We start from the raw sequence: 27,066 nt of genomic DNA on the forward strand, positions 1-27,066 counted from the left end.
TTTCTCTAATTATTAGCAAGATCTAACTGGCTTGGGGAACATTAAAACTATTGGTAACACTGTAACATGACTAATCTATCCCGTTGTACCAAATTTTACAGTTGCTTCAGTTCATTGACGTTTTCCGGCATTAATTTATCCACCGCTCTCTTGTGTGTGATTCCTGTTTCAGTCAGGTTGACGACTTTGAATCTTTTCTTTTTCAGCTATTCTGTTTAGATTTGGTGCTGTGCATGGGATCGTTGTCCTGTTCCAGGACCCAATTTGGGCCAAGCTTTATCTGTCAGATAAATGGCTCACATTTGACTCTAGAATACTTTGGTACACAGAGGAGTTTGTGGTCGACTCAATGACCTGTTCAATGAAGTATCCAGGTCGAAAATAAGCCAACATCATCACACCACCACGGTGTTTGACCGTTATTAGGCATTTGTCTTGATATGCCATGCTTAGTTTTCACCAAAAGTTGTGCTCTCTATTAAGAGAAAAACATCTCCAGTTCTAGGTTTGTTCAGATGTAACTTTGCAACTCAAACCTGTGTTGCCATGGTCTTTTCAGGGAGACGTTTTCTCCTTCCATACAAAACGTACTTTTTCTTTCTCTAGTTGTATAAGTGCACTAGAGTTCAACATGTATCTCTTTGTTTTTTTGCAGTTTCTCTGTGCATCACGTGGTCTGGCCTTGGGGTGATTTTGTTGGAACGCCTCTCATGGGAAGGTTGAGGCATTGTGTTGACACCCAGCTAGATGTTTCAGACCAGCAAACTGCCAAAACTTCTGCTTGTGTACTTGAGTTTTTCACAGACTCCCGTTTTTCATACAACTTTCTCAACTTGTAAAGAGTTAAAGTGATGTTGTTCCTATTCACTTATTACTTCAGCTTGATGGTGTTTACTACAGCGTTCGAACAGTGCTTTTAATAAAAACTAACAGCACTTCTTCATTGAAATGACTTGGATAGCAGTTACCACAGCAGCAACTGAAACACAAATCGAGGCCAGCATGGAGGACTGAATGTGTCCCTCAGTGACTGAATGGCAGAATATAATCTTTGTATTAGCACTTGCTGTAAGCCATTTAAATGGTACACTGTGTGAGCGCAACACACATCAGCTCTACAGTATAGTACAAATCAAAATATTGTCGTATTGTGAAAAACACTTGAGTTAACAAGGTGAAAGAGAAGGAGGTCTAAGATCTTGGAGTGTTTCTTTCACTGATTATTAAATCGAGGAAAAAAAAAAACACACACACACACACACACACCATGAACTGCAAGGTTGGAAATTTTAATTCTTGCAAAGTTTTTTTTCCTAAAATGGGAGCAGGTTTTTTTTTTTTGTTTTTTTAAATCATAGTTGAAAACATACAGAGAAAAGTTTGGCAACTCAGAACAGGAACAAATGAGTGACTCAATGAAGAGGAAATAATACACTGACATTTACAACCGAATACAGTACAAGTTGTTGAAATTATCCATCAATAAGAAGAAAAAAAAAGAGTTACAGCTGTAGCAGTTTACTGCCATCATGATCAAAGCTGTATTTGTCAAATTTGCAAAAATGTCATATTGGAGAGGAAGAAAAAACATTAGAGAAAAAAGTAAAACTCTATGCAGAGGTAGAGCTCAGTGCACAAGGCTATGACACACACGCGCACACACACACACACACACACACACACACACACACACACACCGGTCTTTGCTATCAGAGGGAGGGGGTGCGTTCTCCACATCAGGATTCACCACTGTCAACCACGCGGCTTCTTTCTGCGTGCAGAGAAAACCACACTGGGCGGTATGTACACACACATACAATAAATAGGATATACAATCTTTCAATATCTCACAACAGCTACTCCAGCATCGTAACTTCCCCCAAAGATGCATTTTGCACTTTTTATTTACCAATCATTCAAAGCGCCACATGCACACACAAAAAAAGCACTTCTCTAAGATCAGACACCACATCAGAGCTTCCTTCATTTTTTCCTCCATGACTTTGGTACAGTTCTGCCCCTCTGCACGCCTGCAGGCCAGACTGATTTTCTGGTAGCTTAGAAAAGCAAAGTAACATAAATCACACTCCTGGAGGCTACCGATGAAATGCACAAGAACAAACCGATGTCACATTTGAAATCAGAACGTGTTTTCCCCCTGACCTTTTTATTTCATTAAAAAGAAATAAAAGTAAGTCCTTAGATATTTTTAGATTACATCAAGATTGTGTCTATTCACTGATTTAGATTTAGAGTCTGGTTGATTGTAAGGCAAACAGCCGGTCACATCAAGTTCATTTAAGTTTCATTTTTATCCTATCCTCATACACCTAGAACAGCAACTGAACTCAAATCTGTAGACTGGCCTTTTTTCTGTTTTTAAAGGAAAAAGCTCAAGAAAAAAAAAAGAAGAAGGAATCAGGAAGGGAGCCGTTTATGAAAATACTGTTTATGACAGTTTTACTAATGTTTCTGTGAGGCTGGCAAAATGCTGCAAAACGTTTTCAGATGACTGTTGATGTAAGTGAATAATATTGTATAAAAAAGACATTTTTCCTTTGAGCGCCAGTTATTTGGCACAAATAAAATGCTTAACACGTTTTCTCACCACCAATCAGTCGATCAGTCGTAAAAGAAAAACGTGCTTCCATTTATTCGTTAGATGGACAGCGTGCCCAATCAGGACCCAAAATGAACTTTTTAACTCACCAGCTTAGAGTGAGAAGTGGAAAAGTCGTCAATAGGTAATTTTCTCACAGAATCGCCAATTAGTTGGTGTAGACATGAAAAGTGTTACAACTTGGAGCTGAGCATTTGGACTGACACCAACTCAGGGTTTTAAAACCAAGCTTCCTTTTCCCCATACACTTCTGTGCAACTGGACTCCTTTTTGCAACGAGACGAAATGCCCCCTGCTGGCTATGAGATAAAATGCAGGTTTAAGGCACTAGGTCCATCTTTTAAATACAGTCTGAATAAATCTTTTTTTGTGGGTTTAACTTTTTTAAACCTTTAAGTCCAATTTAAAAAAACAAATTCATGTGGAAATTGATACAAATTAAATTTGAGCCAAAGACAACAGGAGGGTTAGTGATGCGTGTTAACAGAATAAGTCTGCCAAATATGAATTCTCAGTTCAGACATTATTATTATTTAACGACATACTGAGTGATATTTTTGACTCACCTGATGACCTTTTACAACATCTTGCCAATTTTACAGCATCAGAGGAAACACGCATCCTTATTTTATCAAAAACACATGAGTAGGGTAACGTTTCACAGAGAGGACTTACAAACACAAAAAAAATCATAATAATAATAAAATGAAATTGAATTGTCATGGGTTATCTCCATACCACACACATTATGTCACATTAAAAAAAATGGCATTTTCGGCATTGTGAGATTGTTGACAAGAGACCAAAAAATCTTAAGTGGTGTTTCCTATTTAAATCGTAACACTTGACTCTCTTCTTTACTTGATTTGTCATAGAAACACATATTTAGACATATTTGTCCCTCCCCATTTACAGTATAAACTGACCCATATAAATATTCTAACCTTATTCTTTTTGTATTTTTTTTAACATTATGACCTCAGTTTACAGATTTTTGCACACGACGGTGCTGTATTTACACTGTACAAAGACAATTTAGCAAAATGTATACAATCTATCATTTTGTAAGCAGTGTTTCAATCATCGCTCGAAGCTTTTTCATTCGTTTTAGTCTGTGACGACCCTGAAGGTTCATGCTTTTAGTTGGCATTTTAATGTCAATGTTTTCACTTGTGCTGTTACTTTGTAAGTTGGAAGAACCGTACAAAATGTTAGAGAAAAAAAATACTTCAGACTTATTTGTTCTTTTTTTTTCTCCAGCAGAGAGGGGAGAAGTGTTTAACTAGCTTATTACAGGCACCACAGGTCAGGGCAATGGCAGTGAATAAAGTACAACAGAAGCTCTACAGTATGTCTCGTTTCTGTCTTCCAGTAAATCTCCTCCCATGTGTGTGTGCTTTGTTATATTTAATCACAACAACAAAGCGATGCATGAATATTGCTTTATCTGAATGGCTGCTGGGTGGCCGTACTGTCAGAGATACTATTCTGCAACTGGATGCCTACAAGCTGAATAAGTGCCCTTGAGCTAAAAACGGACTTGTCTCGTTGAATGTCAGTTATCCTGATGAAAACTTCAGTCAAATGGTCCCCATCTGAGAGAATGCTCAGCGGATTCTGTTTGTCAAGGAGGGCTGAGGATATGTAGTCCACGTATCAACTGTACTGCTAAGCTAACGGTGAAATGTCTTTCTTTTGTATGAGCTTGTCTCTGCGAACAGAGGGAGCTGCTGTGTGGGAATGCAAAAGAACAAAAACACCCAACAAAACACAAACTAACTGAGAAATTGAAGTAAAGTCTGAAATGTGTCTATAAGCTGTCAAATGATCATCTCATGCTTCAGCTAACGTACTGACTGAACCAGAAGATTAAAATCAAAGGAATGTACACGGCGTCCCCTCCAGCAGCTGTACAAGCACTTGAGCATTGGAGGGAATTATGGAGCGCCGCTGCCGCTGTTACGTCCTGTACTCTGCTTTTTAAGCGTGTTCCTATTTTCATTTCTGGACTTCACACAAGTCTCTCCACTTCTGTATTTCCACCTGGCTGCTTATCTTCTGAAGTTAGGTGGTCTTCATTCCAACAGCGTTCAGTTTGGTTCAGCTTAGCTCCGTTTGGTTCAGTGCAGGCAGGAAACAGGACTTCTTTTATGTACAACAACCAGTCTGGATGCAATCACATTTGTAATAGTGCCAGATTGTTGAAGGGGTGTGTGTATGTGTGAGGAGATTCCAGACTGACACTGATCCACACGACTGCTGCCCACCTGGTCTGCCTGCATACTAGGCAGAAATACAGTACAGGTCTATGATGCATTCCTCTGCAGACAGCCAGTGTTAGGAAATGATGGCCGGACACCACCGCACCACTGTTAGGTTGTCTGCGCTCACCGAGCGCTTCTTGGCTAGTTTCCTCAAGTCTTTGTACTTGTCATCACACAGCCGTGAGATGGCCTGCAAGTCAAACAAAAGAGCAAGTGAGATGGAGCCGGGGGTGCCTTCCTTTGTTTTAGTTGGAGTGACTACAGAACATCTTTGCCTGTGTGTGTGTGTACTAAACACATAGTGTGTTATGTGTAAGTAGTGGTTACGACACCACAAGTCTGAGATGGGCTGTGCTCACACACCAAACGCGCTTAGAAACATTTCATTTAAACTGTGCTTTGTGCAGTTCAGGTGAGAAAGTGACAACAATGACCTCTCGGTCACATCAGAGTTTCTCTCTTATTGTCCTGCTCAACTCAGGTGGGAATGGGAATTTTTTCAAAATCACAAAGACACGTGGGTTCACTTTTAGCAGTCTTTTAGGTAAACTGCTTTTTCTTTTGGGGGTTATTTTTGGGCATTAAATAACTAAATTAATGTTGAGGAATGGTCTCATCTCCAAATAAATTAATCAACCAATTCCACTGGTCACATGGAGACGTCTCACCTTCAGCCAGCTTGATGTTTAAAACCCTAAAACTAAATGGAATGCAGCCATTATTAACACTGGTATACCTGCTGTAAAAAGTTTGTTTTGCTCCAACAGATCAAGCAATGGCATCAATGAATGAAACACTAACAGCAGTAAGGCTGCAGGACAGGAAGGAAGAGAGCGAAGCTACCTGCACAGCAGCACATCCCTGCATCCTGTCCTTCACCCGGCAGGAGATCAACATTTATGTTTTTGTAATGATCAGAAGCTTGTCAAAATACCAACTACCCAAATTACCTTGGTTTTTCTATTTCACAATGTCAGGCTGAAATAAATTGATATTTTTCTCTTTTTTTCTTGTTTTACCTGAGCTCCAAAAACATAAACCTATCTCTAGTACTTCAGCGCGCTTCTCACCTCTAGTTTTTGCGCCTTGTCCCTGCTGAGAGGCTCCAGGGGGAAGCTGAGGTTATTGGCCTCAGCAAGCGAGCGCAGGTCAAAGTAATACTTGGCGTAGACGCTGGACGGCACGTTGATATTGAACTGCAGCAATTCCAGGAACTGACGCTCCAGCTCATTCCTTTTGCCATAAAAAATAAAGGGAAGACTTGTGAGTTAGTTAATTAGTCTTATGCTATTTAAATAAAGGTTAGCTTGATTGGTAAAGCCAACATCTCACAGAGTGGCGTAGGCTGGACTGAGCCTACGCCACCAAACATAAGCCTCTTCTTTATGATGAAAGGGAATGCTATCTAAGCAAGGAACACTGAGCGTTATGTGTAAGAAAGAATTAATCCCACATCCTGAAAGTGCTATTGTCATGCAGTGCCTTGTGCTCAGCAGCTCTGTGATCCTCGGTGCAGTGTGATGACAGATGCTTTCATCTGTTACTCTTCAGTTGTGACCAAATCATTCTGCACTGTAACCACTAGCCATCTCTTCTTCCTACCCTTTGTTGCTCACCCACACATTTTCACAGCCACGCAGCAACAGACGGGCTAAATTTAGGCTCTGCTGTAGCCAAACTCTGCCTAATAGCGCTGCTTTTTCTTCATCTTTCCTCATTCAGCCTGTTTTCATCTGTTTATTTTTGTGTTGCTCTGCTCCTCAGTGTTCTCCCAAGACGTTTCTACTGTTCAGTCAGTGGGTGGAACGTGAAATTTAGCAAGCTAGGTTCCAGAACAGGGCTTTGAACAGACTCAAATTGACCTTCTGAGGAAATCTCTGGTCAAATCAAGAGCCACAGTCCGGTAAATTGCCATATGGGAGCACAGCAGATGTGCATACTGTGCTGCACTCACTGGAGAGAATCCTGAACAGGTGGATTACGCTCATTGCCCTGTGAATCTGAGCTCAAGGACAAGAATAGACAACCACTGATGCAGAAAAGTGTGAAAGCAGGAGGGGTCAGAGGTGGTGTCTACAGCACAGAGTCCCTCCTCAGAATAATCCACACAAGTGGATTTGAGGTTGACGTGGTAAATAAGACTGAGTTGTCTGTCCTCATGCTTCAGAGGCATCTTCCCCGTTTTGCTCCAAATGCACCACAATCTAAGATTAAGCATTAAAATGAAACTGACATTTTTGTCTTGCAAACCCAGAAAACTGTGAATCTCTCACGGTCAACTAGTTAGAAACTAACAAACTATAATGTTTTTAAGGCTTAATGATGTGATACCATGTGGGTTATTACCATTTTATGGGGAAAGAGACAAGAGGAACTAATGTAATCTGAAGTCCCTCAGACACTCTAAGCTCAAGAACAAAATAAAATAATAATAATAATAATGTATACTTTATTGTCACAAGAAATTCCTCTCTGCATTTAACCCATTCACTCAGTGAAGCGGTCGGCAGCCACCAATCTAGCGCCTGGGGAGCAGTGTGTGGGGACGGTACCTTGCTCAGGGGTACCTCAGGGTAGCCGTTCAGTGGATTCGAACCCCTGACTCAGATCAAAGGCATTAGACGAAATGGCCAGAGACTCTCCCGTCAAAGACTCTTAGCAGCTCTTGAAAACAGGCTGACCACACAAAGCCCGACTATTCTCAGGACAGAAAGACAAGTGCTGCTGTATCTGTCATCACCCCACTCAGCAACCATGAGTCAAAGAGGAAGCATTTATTTACATGGCTGACACTCTGCCAGGGGTTTTCATGGCTGTGTGGCATTTTAGGAGCCAGCAAACAGCTGATGGCACCAACCTCTGAGAATTGTGGCTCTGCAGAAGAAAGATGGGGGGAAAAAAAGTGCTGCGATATTAAATTTTTAGCTGCTGCTTTAGTAAATTCTTGACAAATTCTGGATTATTTTTCTGCTGATTGCTGCATTGATTAATCAGTAAACCAATCTGCAGCATTATCGGTGATAAAAATAACTGGTAGTCCTCGTTTCAGGGCCATTGTGCTCCAAAGATGTGACCTAAACCTAAACATGCGCCTGACGTACAGACTGTGTAAGACAAGATCCCTGCTGGAAATGTTTCACACTGAACATTCGGAGGAATATCCTACAGTATGTTCTGAAATGCTAATGTTATTGAAATCATCATATGGTATAGTCAGTCATGTGATTCTGCACCTCCCACACAAGGACACTGGTTTCCCTTTGAGAGAAGCTGTTGTCATGGAAATAGTCCAGACGTTTCCCAGTCATAAGATCACAGAGAAGAACAGAGCGTCCGGGGAAAACAAAAAGGACTAAATATCTTTGATTTCAGCTGCTGCCATCAGCTAATAATGTTTTATTTCTCTTAGTAACAAATCAAGTGTTTTAGCTGATTTATTCCATGCAAATAGTTAAACAATAAACTGTTTCTATGTTCTTAAACAACCATGTAATGAAAATAAAATGCCAGGCTTTAGCTTTTATCGCCAACTCAGCTGTTTTAGTGCAGAAATAACAGCAGACGTCTTCTGCAACTGACCTGAGTCTATAGGGATATAGCTCTACAGTGCTGATGTCAATAAAGTGACTCACATGTCCTCCACAGTGATATCCTTGAGAATTTGGCAGTAGTCGACGTTCCAAACCGCCTGGTCGTCCCAGACTTTGGAAGCCAGGAGGATGGCTCCCAACACGATCCGCTTCCAATTGGCAGGGCAAATGTCGATCTCTGCGTAGGTCAGGAGCCTCTCCAAATAAACCTTAGACAAAGGGATTTGTCACAAGTAAGCATCTTGAAATAAAACACAGTTATTTTAGCACAAAAACAAAGCTGAAAAACTCTGAATTTTTCCTTTTGTTTAACAGCTGGCATCGACTAGCACTAACAGCATCAAGTCAGTTTCACACAACTAAAATATCCTACACGCAGGGTCAAAAGAGTCAGATTGCTAAACTGCTATCGCTCTGTGTTTTCCTTCACCCACGGTGTAACGCTAACATAAGGTACAAAAGATAGGCAAGTAAATACCACGTTAATAATCATATCGAGCCTTTGTTTCCTCGGGGTTTCCTGTGTTTAATTACCCTCTGTTCTCCCTGCCTTTGTTTATCTGAAGGGTTAGTTTGCTGCTTTACAGTTTTGCAGTCTCCTGCCTACTCCTCCTCCATGAAGTCAGAGGCTGATGAAATCCAGCTTCCCCGGAGCTCCCTCATGAAATATCCATGCCAATCGAACCCCTGCACCGTCTCCTTCTCTCTCCTTCGAAATAATTCCCACAGTCTACACGGCAGAAAGCGCACAGAACACACAGACACCTGATCCTCACAAGCCAAAGCATTTGTGCAGATGTTAAATCTTCTGATCCACTCATCATCATTTTGTTACAGTACAAGAGAGGTCTTCTGTTAGATTCATGGACTGAACTGAAGCTCGAACAGTTAGTGCACAAAGCCCACATACAGCTCCCTTTAAAAAAAATGTAAAGTGAAAGATTTAAAAGTACACAAGCTTAGATTTGTCATTTCTTACTTACTTTCTTTGCATTTTAATAGCCATACCATTTTCAGGATGTATACCCTGAGGTACATCGTAATAAATATTTCAGTTTTCAGACTAACAAGGATGGCAGGTTGTGAAATGGAAATTAATAAGTTCTTTTATGCCACTTTGCAGCCCAGTTTGTCACAGCTCAGGTGGTTAATTAGACAAGTCGTGCTCAGTGGGGCGTCCTTCCTGAAGACAATACCAGCCTGTTTCTGCTGTGGCCCAAAACTGGCAGGAGGTGACAAACATCGAGAAATGAAAGAAGACTACATCCTGGCATAGCTGCTTCAATTTCAAGAGGCTTGTCTGATAATAAAACACAGTAACTTCATCTACTACAATAAGTTTGTCTGTTTTTTCTGTCCCTCAACAGGAAATCTGATTCGTCTTCCCAGAGGATGACATGCTCACTCTCTGGGTCTCTTTCTTTTCCATCCTCTCTCTCCTCACCTGTGATGTAATAACTTGGGGAAAGCAAGACGCCCAGCTTTCATCTCAACTCCCCTGTCTAAATTTAGCTGTGTCAGCTAAGCTACACCAATAACCACCAGCCAACAGCCCCATTCAATTACTGACAGCATGGCAGAGTTTACACTGGAGAGCTGCAGGAGGCACGCCGTGTGTCAGGCTCTATGTGCATCTATCGCTCTCGTCCACCTGAACATGGACAAAGACGCAGACACCGAGAACGTAACAGACGCAGCACGTCACAGTGACTGCTTTCCAGTTACTCTCTGGACAAGCAGAAACACCCACACAGTTAACACATTTGTCCATCTGTCAGGAAGCAGAGAAACCTAATACCAGGCCCCTGGGCTAGCCACATTAACAATGCACTTTGCTGGCCTCTAGAGACCCACGTGTTAGCCAGAGTGACAAAGTGTAGAAAGAAATGTTTCTGGGCAGATGAGTGGAGAAGGGGAGAGAGTCCATGTCCAAGCACACATGACTTACACAAGCTAGTAAAACATATACAAGTAGCAGCTACTTTCAGCGCCGCATATTTGAGTTGGCAGATTTTTACACAGGGTGATCTTCCTGATGCAACCCCGAAGGATTTGTGTCTCCTCCCGGTGTCAAACCAAGGACCTTTCATATGCTACACAAATGTGTAAACTGCTACACTGTGGAGCCGGAAAATACCCACAAGCAGACAAATAAATCAACCCTATTAAGCACTGAGTTTGTGAATACGTCAGTAAAAACAGACACTGGAGCTAAACTGATTATTTCACCACCTCACTGTGCCATCAAATCAAACATAAAGATAAACTATTGAACTGCTTAAGGCTTTAGTACAGAGAGAGAAAAAGAGATGATGTGATATGATATGTGAGGAGAGAGAAGAAACGAAAAGCACAGGTGAGCACACAGGATGTCATAAGTCATGGGGAGAGAGCCCACTGTATGCCAAAGCACCAATTATATTCTAATTATACACTTGCTACAGGCGCAGGCAGACCTCATACTGAAGTAATTCTGAGTGGAGACTAAACGGATTAAACTGCTACAAATCTGTTACTGAACTTTCAGCTCTGTCTCGTGGCTTCGTTTGTGCAACATTCTCCAGAAGGACAAACGGGCTGTTTCATATCATACAAAGAAGAAGAGTAAAAAATAAAGAGACCCAACAATCTAAGGACAGCAGAAAACAAGACAAGCAGAAGCAATACTCCCTCCTAGTGTCAGCACTGAATTAGACTCACAGTCCTAATTCTCCTAATTCCTATCTGTCTCCCACGCTCTCGCGCTCCTTGATGATGTTAACTCTGTGTGGAGTCAGGCTTCGAGTTGCTGAAGGGTCTCTTAATTAGGTTGCAACCGCAAGCTCTGGACACCCTTGTCTTCCTCCAATACAAACAGGAACTTCTAATCACTTAAAAGTATTTTTTTTCCTTCCTTGCTGTTGTTTTTTGTTAAAAGAAAACAAAAAGTTTGCATTTCATTTTGTTTATAACTGCACCAATGCAGAAATAATCACATTCACAGAGTGTGGCTGTACTCAGTGGTGGGAAGGGTTTTATAATTCACTTCCACTCACGGCCAGCTGGATTGGAAAAGCTCTTAATGTGATCGTCCCTCCAAGCAAACATGTAAATGGAGTCAAATAGCCCTTTTCCATTAGTACCTGCTCAGGTTGGCTCGGCAAGGCTCAATGCAATTTTTAGCGTTTTCCCGTTAGGTGGTAGTACCTGGTACCAGGTGCTCTTTTATTACCTACTCGGCCACAGTTCCAAGCGATCCAAAAATGTGACATGCATGCCACCAACTGGCTGGTCAGTCTCCTTTCCAAAAATCAAAACCGCCATTCTTGAAACCTGGCAACAAGGGAAATGACTGCACAAAAACAACACCTCGGTCCCCGAGCCTGACCGAGCAGCAGGTGTAACATCGCCCCGACGTCCTCCTTTACTGTGGCGTTTGTGTCACATCCAAATGATGTCACGGGACGTTCTGTCGCGTTGCTGTAATGACCCAACCCACATTAGGTGGTTGTAATGGAAAACGAGTCGAAGCGAGTCGTGCGTCCAGCCGATCTGAGTAGGTTCTAATAGAAAAGGGCTAAAAGTGTGCGGGGACTGGGTTTCACGGCTGAACTGGAATCGTTTACTCACCAAAGTGACGATGGCACACTCGGCAGTGAGCTGCGCGGCACTGAACAGTGTCCTGACGAAGCGGTAGATCTGCTTCTGCTCAGGGTCGTGTTTGTCATAATCAGCAGGAACCTCAGACTTCTGCGACAAACACCAGAAAAGATAAGAATGAAATGAAATCAGATCGTTTCCCAAAGTGGAATCACAAACTGCTGCTTGATACATCAGCTTATTTCTGAATGCAGAGGTTTAGTGTTGTTGGACATGGGGCGTAAAACATAGGGGTTATGTAAAATCTGAGACTGAAATTGTTGAGCAAATATTCATTTTAAAACACGTCTGAATGATCCAGATGGCTCCTGAGATTACACAACAGATCTCGCCACTGTGTGATCCATGTGTGCTTATGTGCCGTTTATCAGCTCATGCAATTAGTCTTCCTGATGAATCCTGACAGCTCTATAGTTTGGGTGTAATGGAAATTTATCTTCGGCTGCGGACTTACTGAGAGTGGGTGAAGCTTCTCATCGAAAATATCTAACAACATTCTTCCGTCGATGTCTCTGGAATGAAAAAGAGGAAAAGATTTCAAAGCGTGATGAAAATCAAAAACAGACTGCATGATTTCATTGATAAGTCATTTATATGAATGAATCTGCACTTCAACCATCCGCCCTATATGGAATTCTTACCACTTTCAGTTTATAGAAACACGTTTTATCCTAAAGCTTCCGTGTTTTTTTAAAAATATGAGATCTATCAAGTCATGTCAATTCACCAAACAACACAAAAATGTGTTCCAGGCTGCATCTTTGCGAGCAGAAATGTGAGTCACTTAAGCTGCTACATAAAACAGCCAGTTCTTCTCTGCTTTGTGGTTTATTTAAAAATGTCTCCATGCAAGCGTTATTTAGTGTCTCTACAGCCTTTAGTAAGAACACATCCCTTTGCAGAAGGATGTCTAGCTCAGCTGGATATCAAAGTATCTAAAGACTAAAGAATTTAATATAATCTTTCTGGGTCAGAGTGAAGCAGGACGTTGCAGGGCTTTTGTATTTCGTGGAATTTTGGTGCAAAAGAAATAAAACGTTAATCTTACCTGTTCTTTATATGATAATATATTGCAAGGGCTACGCTGCAAGCACAAAAAGGTAAATAAAAATGAGCGTAAGAGGACAATAAGGGAAAAATCTTTCAATATTAGATAAAGCTGTGAATCGCTCAGATGGGGGTTACCATTTGATGGTGTATTTCAGGTTGGGTTGACTGACAGTGCTGTCATCGAGGAATATGGTGGAACAGGAGCTGTATTTCCGTCTCACTGGGCCCGGATAATGCTGGAGTTCAAACACGTCCGTACCAAAAAACAGAGACACACACGTCAATCTCTATTTCTGTCATACTTGGACGAGCCAAAGGCCTGGTATGAGGATGGAAAGTAGGGCACCTGTGAGCCCACAAGCTAATCTGTGGGTCTGTCAGCGTCTCACTTTGTTGCATGCAGGAATGGTATTTATGGTGGAGTGCATCTTTAGAGAAACATCAAAAACTTGATGAATAGCAAGTTCATCACCTTGAGTAATGACCTTTCTATTCATCGTCCATTCATTTCATTCAAAAGTATTTTTAACTGGTGCATACTAAACAGGGTTTTGACTTAAACAAGACGATGTTTTCTCATTTGGCCCTGCAGGAACTGAGTAATGCAAATTTTGTTAAAACAAAAAAGCACATTTGCACATTTAGCTAGTCCTGTCTTTCAGGTCTCAGGGAGTGTGGACAAAGATGACCTGCACCATAACACCATGCTTCTTCTACATTTGTACTACATCTAAAGCTTTTTAAACACTAAGACTATAATTGGAGTCTGGAGTGTGGGACAAAAAAGAGAAACGGGAGGAACAATGGAAACGGGTTTGGGTTACTTTGAGGGTCATTCGGAGGACTTTACCTTGTTCTCCGAAATGTGTGTTAACTTGCAAAAAATACAAGACATTAAAATTACTAACTGCACAGCAATCATAACAGCAAACGTATTACACACAGTGGCTAATGATTCAGTTACTTACGTGGTTGATGTAAAGGCTCTTCCGTTTTTCTCGAACTGAAAAAGAAGACGAGAGAGCGCTTCAAGAATCTTTGTGTGAGTGCAGTACACAACCCTCACAGACAGGGAGCAGCATATAACCAGGCTTCAGAGCTGCCCTATTAATATAGACTTTCCCCCTGTGTATAATTATTATAAACCACATACAACAAAGCAAAGCAGCTTCAGCAAAAGCAGTTTTTACATTAAAAAACAGAGAAATTTCAAAGCCTGTGAGTATTTTCTCCCCTGCGATTGCACTGGCAAATGTGTGTTAATATGTGGGAATGGGTGTGACCTTATCAATTAATCCGTTCATCATTTAGACATACATGTCTTACTTCATGCTCAGTCATCCAGGTAAGGAAATCTTCAGACACTGAAGAATTCACTTGGATGAGTGATGAAACGTTTCTCCCACTGAAAACACTACGTCCACATGAACAGAATTAACTTCCTGTGATTGGACATACATGAGTCCAAATTAAATCAGGCATAGTGACTGGTTTATTCAAGTGCAGCCAATCATCTGAGCTCATCTCTTTTCTTTTTCTTTCTGTTCATACAAATCTGGTATTTTGCTACCTTACTTCTGTTTAATGGATGTGATGATTTGTTGGTTCTATAAAGCAGAGCTTCATCGCACACGCAACAGTGCAGCAGCGCTGCGTGCGTGTCTGTGTGCATCAGTATATGTGCTCACTCTGTTTTAACAGAGCACGCAAAGGGAAAAGGGCTGCTAGCAAAGCAAACTGGAGCAGATGGAGAGCGCAGAGCACACAGAGACACCTTGTACGTCTCATCCCATACTGTCTGCATCTTACCTCTCTGGCACAAAGGTGCACACACTCACACTGTAAAGCATGCTGAGCTTTTTCCACTGAGCAAATGTGAGTGTGTGTGTGTGTGTGTGTGTGTATTTAGCAAAGAACAGCAGTCTTTGACACCATCAAACAGCTGCACAGCTTAGTCAAAAAAACACAGTAACAAAAAAACCTCAAACCTAACCACAGTGATTTCTGAATAGTCATGAAACATGGCTTCACTTGTGACACACCTTTCAAATCACAGCTTTATACTCGAGGCTGATTTCTAACTTTATCAACCATTTACATATGAAAATTGAAATATCCAGTAATTAGAGGTGTGTCATTTTAGTAACTAAATTGCAATTTCTTTGGCCAAGGCTGTGCAGTCCTGTTCCTACATCTCATGGACGGACATGTGCAATGGAAGAAACGCACGCACGCACACAGACAATATCAGCAGCTAAGCAGCAGAGACAAGTCACCTGCTAACAGAGTACGAGAATACGATGCAGTTTGAGGCCACACAGAGGGACTGTTCCCTTAAAGGGTCCAGCCCGAACACACAGTAAGCATAGTGTTACCTGCCTACCAAGCACAGACGTATACATGCTTACCTCTTTTGTTGGGCACAGCAACTGAAAAACAAAAGTCCAAGTTGTCTCCATGTTTATGACACAGATACTCACAACAGGCTTCATTATTAAGTGCGTCAGTAATTCATTTATAGCTGCTGGGAGTGATGAACACAGCAGCTGTCACATATGTTAGGACCACAATGCTGTGTATTGATATTTATTAACAGTATGAGAACAAAGGCCAGCAGACTTTCACATAAGAGCCTGACGATGCTAATACAACACTATCAGCACCTAACACCGAATCTATATAACAGCCTTCAGGCTACAGACTGCTCAGCTGAATCAAAAGCTTATCATCAAAGCAAAGAGATTATGTCTAAACTGGGAAATAATCTAAAAAGCTTCACATTTCAGTTGATAATAAGACATTCCTGTCATTCTAGAGGCTGCTGCCGACTGCTACAAGATCAATCTTTGTGCCTGCTAAGGAAGATCAAAACACCCCAGTGCATCTTCAAAAATCTGACATGAAAGCAGACGGGACAGGGCTCCATCTAGAGCTTTTATGTTGGATAAAAGCATGCTGGTCAGTGGTACCTGTGCTGATATCTGAAGTTCCACCTTCAATAAAAACAGCTTGCTATCTCAAAAAGTGGGCATATGCTACTGTCTTCTTTGCTTCACCTCTTTGCTTGGTTGTCCATGATCCACCTGCAGTGGCTTTGCACCTACCAGTGCACAGCTCACTGACTTTGCACAGAAACTCCAAGCATGTCCACAAGCTGCTTCCTCTTTTTCAAACAAACCGGAAGACATTATCCTTTACCCACAAATGTAACCCTGCATTATGTTATCCTGGCTTCATCCAAGTAAATCAGGTGTACACCTAATGGTGCGTCACTGATTACGAAAACACATTTATTAAATTTAGCTCTTCTTCATTGTAGATTAATAACAAACATGACACTCCAAATACTCTTTTCCCTCATTTAAAAGTCAGTGAAGAAATTTCAGAGAGATCTGAGATTATTAAAATGTGACAAAAGAAGAGAGCACAACTCACCATCAGTTTGTGACTTGCTGAGGAAAATGGTGCTGGCGCGGGGATGATCTGAGGGATTGTACTCCATGGGAAGATCTAAATACAGAGGAAGGAAAACATAAGCCTCAAAGAAAAACAGCATTTAAACTGATTCAAATGATTTAATCCCAAGCAGCAGAAGCAAAAAATGCAGCTGAAAAATAAATGCTGTCAGGAAAAACAAATTGTTTAAGTTGTTAGAGAACTTATGATGTTCTTTTGATAAAACTATATTCAATATCATATAATCATCAGGATGACGGGTATAACTTAAACATGCTGCCGGATACAACCTTTAATTTTGAGGTTATAAATGTGGGACTGGCTTCACGAGTTAACCACCTCTCGTCTAATGGTCTGAGCTAAATGAAAAACAAATCTGTCAGCTGACAGTTTGCTGCACCAGCGCTGTGTAAACGGTGGTTTGTAAATCAATGCACTAAGCAAACACAGCAGAAGGCTATAGATTTGTATTGAATCATCTTCTGCGCGCGCACACACACACACACACACACACACACACACACACACCACCTAGAACCCAAAGATCTGAGAGGAGCTGGCAAGAAAAACTGCAATAAATGACGAGCACAATATCATTCAGCACTGTACAGCTGATAAAAATCAGCTGCTGAAACCTGCTTTGTACAACATTCATCCTTTGGGTACGACGCTAAGTGCTTTGTACACTTATCCATCAGAGGGTGTCTGAATGTTTCAATGAGGCTTTTTTATACAAGGATCAAAAGAAACAGTCCTAACTCTGAAATATGCTTACATGTTACATTTTTTTAATGGAAAGTAGCCCAGGTATTTATTTCTGGCAACCCATTACAAACAATATGTTTTAATAGAGGACATGATGGAAAATAATCTCAGGCTACTCAGGCTAAAAAATCCAAAAGACACCGATAAACAGATGAGTAAAGTTGGCATTTAGAATACAACCTGATTTCATTTCTAATTTTTTATGTATTTGCTTTTATGCTGTATTTGCTGTAAACAGACACATCCCTTGCCAGATGTGTCTGTTTAAATCCAGTAGCAGCTACAGAGCCTAGCATACGGCTGTTATGCACAGCTACTGAATGAATATATCAGTATCAATTTAGTGTCCTAGTTCCTTGTCCCAATTACATCCCATAGTCCCAAACATGCTGAAACGTGACATTTTACTGCTAAATTATAAACAGGAAATGTAGAATTCGGAGCCTGCAGACATAATAGTTTCTGTGGTTAGTGCAGCAGAGAACCACTGTTGTTTGAACAGCAGACTTTTATTTGATCTCTAAGGTTGATTTAATGGTGGAATTTTCTGGTGACCTGTAATATCCTGCACTACCTTAGATGAAACCATTTGTTGACATGACTTCAGAATCTTTATTGTGCTCTGGTCTAGGTTAAACATTTACTCTCAAATGTTACAACAGCCTGAGGAAAATTTAATGATAATGTCACACTAACATTACATCGACACTGCCACGCATTAAACTCTGAATCAGAAAAGAAACAAAACTAAAATTCAATGCAAACTAGCAGCGTGGGGTGGTTAGCCAACAAGCGGCTTACTGGCCTCCTGGATGATGTCAGCGCAACAGGAAGGGTCACAAAGAACCAACACCCAGACGGACAAACGCAGAGAAAGAGAAACTGATGTCAAGAGACAGGCAAAGAGTGAGAAGCTGATAATGAGAGAGAAAAGGGCAAAGAGGGCAAGAGAGCAGAAAAATAAAGGGATGAAGATGACAGATTTGAAACATGATTGACAGAGAGCGAGAGAGAGAGAGAAACAGTAGTAGAGAAAATATAACGAGTAAAGGTGATGACAGGGGAGGCATTAGTGGAAAGAAAGTGAAAGGTGAGGGAGAAGAGTTTGGCTTGCAACCAGATCTCGCTGAGTGTTGTTGGTGTAAAGCTTTGGTTTACGTGTGCCATTAAACACACCATACAGTGATAAGTACAGCTGAGATCACAGAGGCTCTCTGCACAGCAGCTTACACATGCAAGCCGTTGCTATTGTCTACAAACTCTTTTGAACTTTGTGTTGGAGAGCCACTTAAAGAGCCTCAAAGGACACACACACACACACACACTTATATATACACACATTCATACATATATGTGTATATACACACACACACACACCACCATGATGTAGGAGGTAGTGACAAGCGATGCTGAATAAAAGATGGGTGTGTGGGAAGAAGCAGCACTGGAGGAGAACTTAAGGTAGGTTAATGATGATGCACAGTGTCTGAACGTTAGTGATGGAGAAAGTAAGCATGGAAATCACAGTTTAATAACACAGTATGATCGTGACAAAATGCCCATGTTTTCTGTAGATTTAGATTTAATTTGTGGCGAGGGTCATACACCATTTCTTTTATAAATTATTACATAATGCAATTTATAAATTTCTCCCCTGGAAACATTTTATTTGCCATCTACTTTGTGATGGATAACCATGCAATATATTCAGCTGCCTCATACTGCAGATAAACTCAAAGCAGCACTATCAAGTACTCCAGTGAGCATGCCCTGGAAGGGAAAACATACAGGAAGGCCTTGAACTAGCTGGTGAGCAGTGGTTGAACATTCAAAATAAGAGTGCAACACAAACTGGAAACAGAGACCATTCGCCTTTAAAACAAAAGGTGTGACTATTGCATTGTGTTGGTTTTAGATGTAAGGCACAAGGTTTACCCAATGAAACCCATCACTATTATTTCCTTTAGTGCCTGTGCAGCCGACAGTTGTTTGCTATTCTGCAGGTGCCTATGTAGATCGCAGATTTATTAACCTGTGATGCATCATTTGTACTCATTGGTAATTGCATGCCTGCTAGGCATGCAACAATTGCTTGTACTTTGTACTTGCACTTTTTATATTTCTGCTGTATAGAACTTTGGTCAGGCATGTGTTGTTTAATAAGTGCTATATAAATAAATTATGGACTCAAATTTAAAAAAAAGTTTAGTTGGAATTCACCCACTTTGTGTTGCCAGCAAGTTGTCTCTGTTTTAATAATGTGTCAGTTCAAGCCTTTCCTCTCTAATTAGCTGTTGTGATTCAGGGTATATGACATTTTCTGTTGTTTCTGTTTTTGTTTCTATTTTGCAGCTGTTTCCTTTACCCTCATTCACTTGCTAAGCCTCATCACCAGGAGTCATGAAGGAGGGAATCTCATAGGTCCAGTTAGTGGATGAACATTTGGCACCAATTTTTTAAAGGATGGATCTCAGTGGAAGCAATATAATATCACACACTTTGATCATCTAAAACACCTCAGTTACTGAAGTTATGCGTGCTGCAGTAAGAAAAGTTCTTTGTTTTTGTTTTTTTAAAAAGAAGAAAAAAAAAATCAGAGCCAGGGTGTGTCCCCCTCAATGTGTGGTCATTGACCTCTGGCGTGGGTCTGCCCTATTAAAGTTCTCTCCCCCCATTTCTCCAACCTGGGGGAGACAAAAGCAACCCGGCTTCCTGCGTTTCAGGAAGTTGAGAGGAAATGAAGCAAGGAATGGCGGTTACTCATTGTTAGCAATGCAGCTGAACAAAGAATGGTGAGAAGGTCAGCGTGTGGATTTAAGCCATGCATGTATGAAGCTATACCACTTACGTTGTACAGAATACTGGCGGAACACATCTAACATGGAAAGATAAACGTAAGAAGAAAAAGGGCACCAACAAAGTCGTGCCTACTGCCCCTCCCATTTCCCATTTGATAACTGAATACACTTCTACAAGTTAAAGTGTGGTCATATACTAGGGCTGATTTTATGCTACATACCTACTGGATATAGTATTGACTCTGAGAAATAAAGTTTCTATAGTCTAGCACATATAGAAAATTAAAGCTGTCTAATTATATTGTCTATCATATATTAATACCTGTATGAATTTTTATAAAAGCATCATATAATGATATCAATGATATCATGCACAACAATCAGAAATGTCTAAACATGCTGACAGTGAGAGCCACATGTCGGCCTCCAAAGACAATTTAACAAGAGAGCTATTTCAATAACTTCTATAAAAGCACAACCACCTCCAGCTGAACGTCGGCAAGACCAAGGAGCTGGTGGTGGACTTCAGAAGGAGTCAGCACAGAGACTACAAGCCCATTATCATCAATGGAGCTCCAGTGGAGAGGGTGCAGTCCTTTAAGTATCTTGGTGTCCTATATCCTCAGACCTGACATGGGCTGCCCACATTCAGGTCCAGACCAAAAAGGCTAGGCAGCGCCTGTATCACCTACGACAACTGAGGAAGTTCAGGGTCTCTCATAAGATCCTCAGGATCTTCTATACAGGCGCTGTGGAGAGCATCCTCACACAGAACATGACATCGTGGTTTGGGAACAGCTGTGTGAAGGACCAAAAAGCTCTCCAGAGAGTGATCCGTACAGCAGAATGCTGCTGCAGGATTGCTCTCCCCCCGCTTCAGGACACCTACACCAGGAGATGCCGGACTAGAGCAGCGCAGATACTGAAGGACCCGTCCCATCCTGGCAACAAACTGTTCCAACTTCTGCAATCTGGTAGAAGGTTCCGCATCATCCGGGCAAGGACAGAGAGACTCAAGAGGAGCTTCTATCCCCAAGCCATCCGGGCCCTAAACCAACACCTCCCCCCCCACACACACACACACACACACACACACACACACACACACCCGCCCTCTCACATCATCTATAACTGACTGAGACAGGACTCTCTTCCAGACACTCTAAACCCAGGCACAATGTACATTTCAAATTCCTTTAACTTTAAATATGTTTATATTGTCTATTCTGTAAAATAGTCAGATGTCTATTCTTATTAATGTACAGAATTCACCTGCTTGCTGCTACTACTGCACATTCACCCAATGTATATACTATATATATATATATATATATATATATATATATATATATATATAATGTTATTCCTCTACCCCCCCCCCCTTTTTGCACATGTCGAGGAGCGTGTCAGGATACATTTCACTGTGTGTTATACTTGTATAACTATGCATGTGACAAATAAAGAACCTTGAAACCTTGAAACCTTGAAAAAAAATCTTTGCAAAATATGCAAGAAAACTGTTCTGCTAAAGTCGGAAACAACAAACTTGTTCACTTGAGGCAAAAAACACAGCTTTGAGTATAACCAAGGTATTAGCATACGTGAGGTGGAGATGGATGGTGGAGAAACAAATGACTCAACCAAGCATCACTGGAGGACTCGCTAGTTACACTCGACATGACGGGAAGAACAAATGATGGATAATTTGGAATTACTGATTTGATTACATGGTGGAAAATCAGAAGCCTGACCCAAGAAAGAGCAGAGTTCCAAGATAAGTTACTTTAGTTATTACTTAGAGAAAACACTGCATAGGCTATTTCTGTGATTACAGTGATTACTCAGCAAAACATTAGTCTGTCAAAGCGGCTAGTAGTGGAGAGTCTTTAGTACTTCAGGAAAAAGTGGGATTTTTTTGTTTGCTTGGTTTTCCTCCCTGTCTTGAGCAAAGACTACTTTAATCATCATTTAATCTTGATGCGTAAATAACGCTGCTGTGGGAGGTGAAGAACAAGAAACTGTTCATTGTTAAAGCAAAAGTAAGTGCTACCAGTCTAGCTTAAACAAACTACCAAACGTAAATTTTATATTTTGTTGACTTGTGAAGGGGTTAATTTAAAGACCATATCACATGCATTTTCTTTTAATAATAAAATAAATACTCACTAATTCAAGGCTGTGCTAATAATTCGGAACCAAATTGATTTTTGTAGGATATTCAGAATGTTTTTATGCCGTGAGCAAGATGATCTGTATATACTGTACACTAGTACCCTATTCTCACTACATGCTCCCCAGAGTGGTCACGAGGAAGGCTCCATCCCCTTTGCTGGTTTTTGGTTGCCCAGCTCCAGATGGTGCAGCGTGGTACAGACCAGAGAAGACACAGTGTCAAAAAGAATCCAAATGATGACTGCAGCATAAATAAAAGTTTGTGAATTGAAGGAAACCACTTGACTCCTGTTTAACCTTAATTTACGTCAATCTGCAATTTCACGTAAAACAGCCTTTTAAGTGATGTTTGCAAAGGCATCCGCGAGCTACCATGCTTACAACTTTAACCGCAGCACGACATGATACTGTGACTTTGCCCTGATAACAGAGAGATGGAGAAATCCATGAGGAGGACACACTTACTCACACATTCACTGGACGCAGTTAGTGAATAAAGGCTTTGGTGGCACATCTTAACAGTTGCCACACTCCTATTTTGATAAGAAAACACTGCAGACTGCAGAGAAGACATGGACTGTACGTTGTCATGAGCTCCGTTGTGGTTTTAATCTGCACCTTTGAGAAAGCATGTTATCTGTTTTGTAACATTTGGAACCCTATCAGCCTATGATACGGCAATTGTGTACTAACACTTTAGGAGACAGCTGCTTTATTTTGTTTTCTTTTTGTTTTCCGTTTTTTTAAGGGAACTATCTAATTAGTGTTATCCCATCTGGACACAGTTCAGTGTCTATCATGGTTACCATCAGGAATTCCTCCAAACAAACTACAATTTACTATTTAAACACTCGACACACACTGAAAATTGTTTGGTTTAATATGCAGTTACATTTCTGGGCATCAAATTGGCCAACTCTAATATTAAAAAATTGAGGTTAAAGGTCATGAGGGTGACTAAATGGCTGAAAATCCAAGTGAATGAATAACTAATGATGAACCCATATTTTAAATTTTACCACACACACACGCACACACAAACCCTCAGCAGTGCCATCGCAGCTCTTTTTAACAGCTTAAATCACCCCTCAGCTTGTATCATCGATCCCCGACAGCTACCAAACTCTGTGCAGTGATGCAGACTCATCAAAGTAAAAAGAGCTGAGCTTTTATCAAAGAAAAGCCAACAGGGACAAGAAGATGAAGCAGGAAGAGTTGGGAAAATTGCACCAGAACACACCAGAAAACAGCTCTCATTTGCATGATTACAGAAAGAAAATCAATAAAAAAAGGCTTGTAAACACGCGTCTACTCAAAGATGAGACATATGTATACAATGTTATAAGCATTTAAAAGCAGTCAGCAGTAAGTCAAAGCTGCAGTGGCCTGATGACAAATGTAGGAAGTGTTGCCCAGCCACATGAGTGAATTACTTTGTGGAAAATAAATGCTAAGAAACAGGCTTCTTATTTCTCTTGCATGACTGTGTGAAAGTGTTAGAGAACAGTGTGTCAAGCCAGTCAAGAAGCAGTGAAAAGTATTGCTAAGCAGAATAAAAATAAACTGAGAGAAGAGGAGAAGTGCCAAGAAAGTTGTTAAAATTATGAATTTGATGAGTTTTCACATTTAATGAGTTTAGTGCATATCTCCATTGGATTAAGAGCCCATAGCTAACCAGCGAACTGCTTTGTGAAACATAGACACAGATGTACTTTGAGCTACATGCTAATGCTATCATGCAGATGCAGTTTTACCAAGCTCGTTGTCCGAGTTGAGCTTGTTAGCATGCTGGAAGATGCAGATTAGAACACAACGCAGGGGCAGATGAGGCTGATAGGATTGTCATTAGTTTAATAGGAACTTGTTTATGAAGCACTGGTTAAAATGACATGTAATGTACCATTGGGTTCATAGTGAATAGATTAGCAAAATGTTACAGTCTGTTGAGGAGCAGTCAAGAATGTCACCAAATACCATCACAGTCAATATTGGCAATTGTCAACAAGAAATCGAAGCTAAAGCAACAATAACCGCCATGTCACAAGGACTTTATACTGAGGAGCTGGCAGGTTAAAGATCATTTAACAGCATTTAATGTTGGGGTTGTTCTCACATACGGCTCAGGCAGGTAATGCCTAATTTGTGGCACTGGATTTCTAAATATTAGGGGTGCAACGATACACAAAATTCACGGTTCGGTTCGGTTCGGTTCGATACTTTGGTGTCACGGTTCGATATTTTTTCGATACAAAAAAATGTTCATGCCTTTTTAATTTGTCATTTATTAAAATTATAAATATATATTTTAACTCAAAAGTACAGTTTTTAAATGTAATGTTGCTGAAACAACAAAATAATTAAAAACAAAAATCTATCTGATCGAGAAATCACTCATCTTTGGAAAAGAGAGTTTATTACAGAGAAATGGCTCTTTCCAAAATAAAAGCTATACTATACCCTTCTTCTGGGGTATATTCTCAGCAGCATATTAAACATATCAGGTCCCCATAAGGCAGGCATGTCCAAAGTCCGGCCCACGGGCCAATTGCGGCCCGCGGTCCAGTTTTAATTGGCCCGCAAGTAATTTTATAAATAGAATAAAATATGGCCCGCACTTCAACTTTTGCTTGAGTGTATTGTACTTCTTAGTTTTAACACCAGGGGGAGCTGCTGTTGATCAAGGCAGTTGCTCCACCAAAAAGGACAATCACAGAAGAAGTGTACCCGCAAGTTACTAAACATGGCAGAACCAAAGAAGCGAAAGGTAGAAAGTGAGTGCAGAAAATTTCAGACACGGTGGGAGAGTGAATATTTTTTCAAAGAATTCAAGGGGACGTGTGTCTGTTTGATCTGCACTGAAACTGTGGCAATTATGAAAGAGTATAATGTACGACGTCATTATGAAACCAAACATCAGGCCTATGCATCCTACACTGGTGCTGAGCGAGAGCAGAAATTAAAGCAAATGCTAGCTCTCCTGCGGGGTCAGCAACAGTATTTTTTTCATGCTCAAAAGGTCCAGAAAAAGGCTCCAATAGCAGCTATGAGGTCGCCCAACTCATCGCAAGACATGGCAAGCCTTTTTCAGATGGAGACCTCATAAAACACGGCCTCGTTAAAGTCACCGAAATAATGTGCCCGGAAACAGTGCAGGACTTCAACAACGTCAGCATGTCCAGAAATACAGTTGTGCGACGCATTGAAGACTCGTCAGCCAACATTAAACTGCAACTGTCTGATAAAGCTGTGCTTTTGATTTTTACTCCATCGCATGCGATGAGAGCACCGATGCCACAGACGCCGCACAGCTGCTAATTTTTTTGCGGGGAGTGGACGAGAGCACGAGCACTTTAGGTGAGTAAAAATGTATTCCACAGTACCCGTGTGTTAATGTGCAGATACACATGCTTCAAATATCAATAATGCGCATCAATTCTGTCACTACCCTGCTTTTGTGCACCACTTTCTTATATGCGTTTTTCTTGTTAACACACAGAGTACACACCGCTGTGCACAGCGCACGTACACGTAGTCACCTGATCTCATCTGATGCAAATCTGCTCCTTGATCAAGTGATATTTGTCCGGATTTTTGCCACGAGTGGCGATCAGCACCGCAGCTGGATGGCCCGATTTACATAGCCAGCGCAGCTGATACTCACCAGAATAATTTACTAAAATTATATGGACTCCTGTTATTAAGTCCAGTTCAGTCTGTTAATGGTGATAATCGTTTCAAACGAACGTTAATAGATGTTTTGCTAAGCCTAATAACTTAAATAACAAGCTTGAAATGTACCCGTCCCATTTTCCCCTTTATTGTTTTTTCCCTATGCTGTAAATCTTCTGTCCAAGAAGAAATCTGAGGCTGCTGTTCTGAGAATGAGCTACCAAAGCTTTTTCTGAATAAATCAATAAAGATCCATTAATGGAAAACTGTGATGAAGGCAGTTTTGTCTTTAATTATATTCAACAATATAACACATTTGACCACTTTTAAGTGATTTTTAATACAGTAAAGTTAAGGCTATATACCTAATTTCTAGTAAGTGGCCCAGCCCCTCCTATATTTTTATGTATGTGGCCCTCAGCGAAAAAAGTTTGGACACCCCTGCCATAAGGAGAATCATGTGCTAACGACTCAGGTAAAGTTTGTAGCATGCGTGCTTGTTGTTTTTGTCTGCTTCCACTTGTCTTTGCACTAGGATGATGTTGGCGTAAATGTGCAGTCATATTTATTGTGTTCCCACTAGTGCTGTCAGCGTTAATCTTGTTAAAATGACGTTAACGCCATAACGCCGCAAATCTCCCTTAACAAGTTACCGCGGATAGCCCCGTGCGTGGGGCTGGACGACGTCAACACGTTAACGAGCTAACTGCGCTAACACACTAGTTTCCACCAATTGAGCATTGCGTGGCACATCCGACATACTGTTTTGTCCATGACGCGCTTACCATCAGGGTCATGCTTCACATGAAAACCAAGATAGTTCCAAACGCCAGATCTGAATGAGGGTGGGGGAGGTTCAATTTCGGGTAGCGTTGAGGCAGTTGCCATGTTGCAACGAGCTTAGCTTCTGTCTTGCTAGCTTGCGCTGCGCTCAGTGGATCTGCGCTCGACAGTGCAGCCTAGGCGGAGTAGTCGAACGCAGATCCACTGAGCGCTCAACACAGACAGCATCGCCAGAAGAAAAGTTGATAAAATAAATTAAA

General features: G+C 41.0%; 1 protein-coding gene across 4 annotated transcripts in view; it reads right to left on the minus strand.

The window, feature by feature from the left end:
• Positions 1 to 1,287: 1,287 nt before the first annotated feature.
• The window catches only part of ccny (cyclin Y), a 43,264-nt gene continuing 17,485 nt past the window's right edge, over positions 1,288 to 27,066 (minus strand). The window contains exons 2-12 of one of the 4 annotated variants that reach the window (XM_063484143.1): positions 16,599 to 16,673; positions 15,572 to 15,592; positions 14,132 to 14,166; positions 14,014 to 14,037; positions 13,299 to 13,399; positions 13,162 to 13,197; positions 12,568 to 12,625; positions 12,084 to 12,203; positions 8,517 to 8,683; positions 5,955 to 6,117; positions 1,288 to 5,074 (exon numbers count right to left, since the gene is read on the minus strand). In XM_063484143.1, coding sequence (XP_063340213.1) covers positions 4,958 to 5,074; positions 5,955 to 6,117; positions 8,517 to 8,683; positions 12,084 to 12,203; positions 12,568 to 12,625; positions 13,162 to 13,197; positions 13,299 to 13,399; positions 14,014 to 14,037; positions 14,132 to 14,166; positions 15,572 to 15,592; positions 16,599 to 16,673 — 917 coding nt within the window. In that variant the 3' untranslated portion in view covers positions 1,288 to 4,957. The remainder of the gene's footprint in view (positions 5,075 to 5,954; positions 6,118 to 8,516; positions 8,684 to 12,083; positions 12,204 to 12,567; positions 12,626 to 13,161; positions 13,198 to 13,298; positions 13,400 to 14,013; positions 14,038 to 14,131; positions 14,167 to 15,571; positions 15,593 to 16,598; positions 16,674 to 27,066) is intronic. The other 3 variants (XM_063484144.1, XM_063484145.1, XM_063484146.1) reach the window with 3 other exon arrangements.

Source organism: Pelmatolapia mariae, linkage group LG9 (assembly GCF_036321145.2).
Source record: "Pelmatolapia mariae isolate MD_Pm_ZW linkage group LG9, Pm_UMD_F_2, whole genome shotgun sequence".
Lineage (NCBI taxonomy): Eukaryota > Metazoa > Chordata > Actinopteri > Cichliformes > Cichlidae > Pelmatolapia > Pelmatolapia mariae.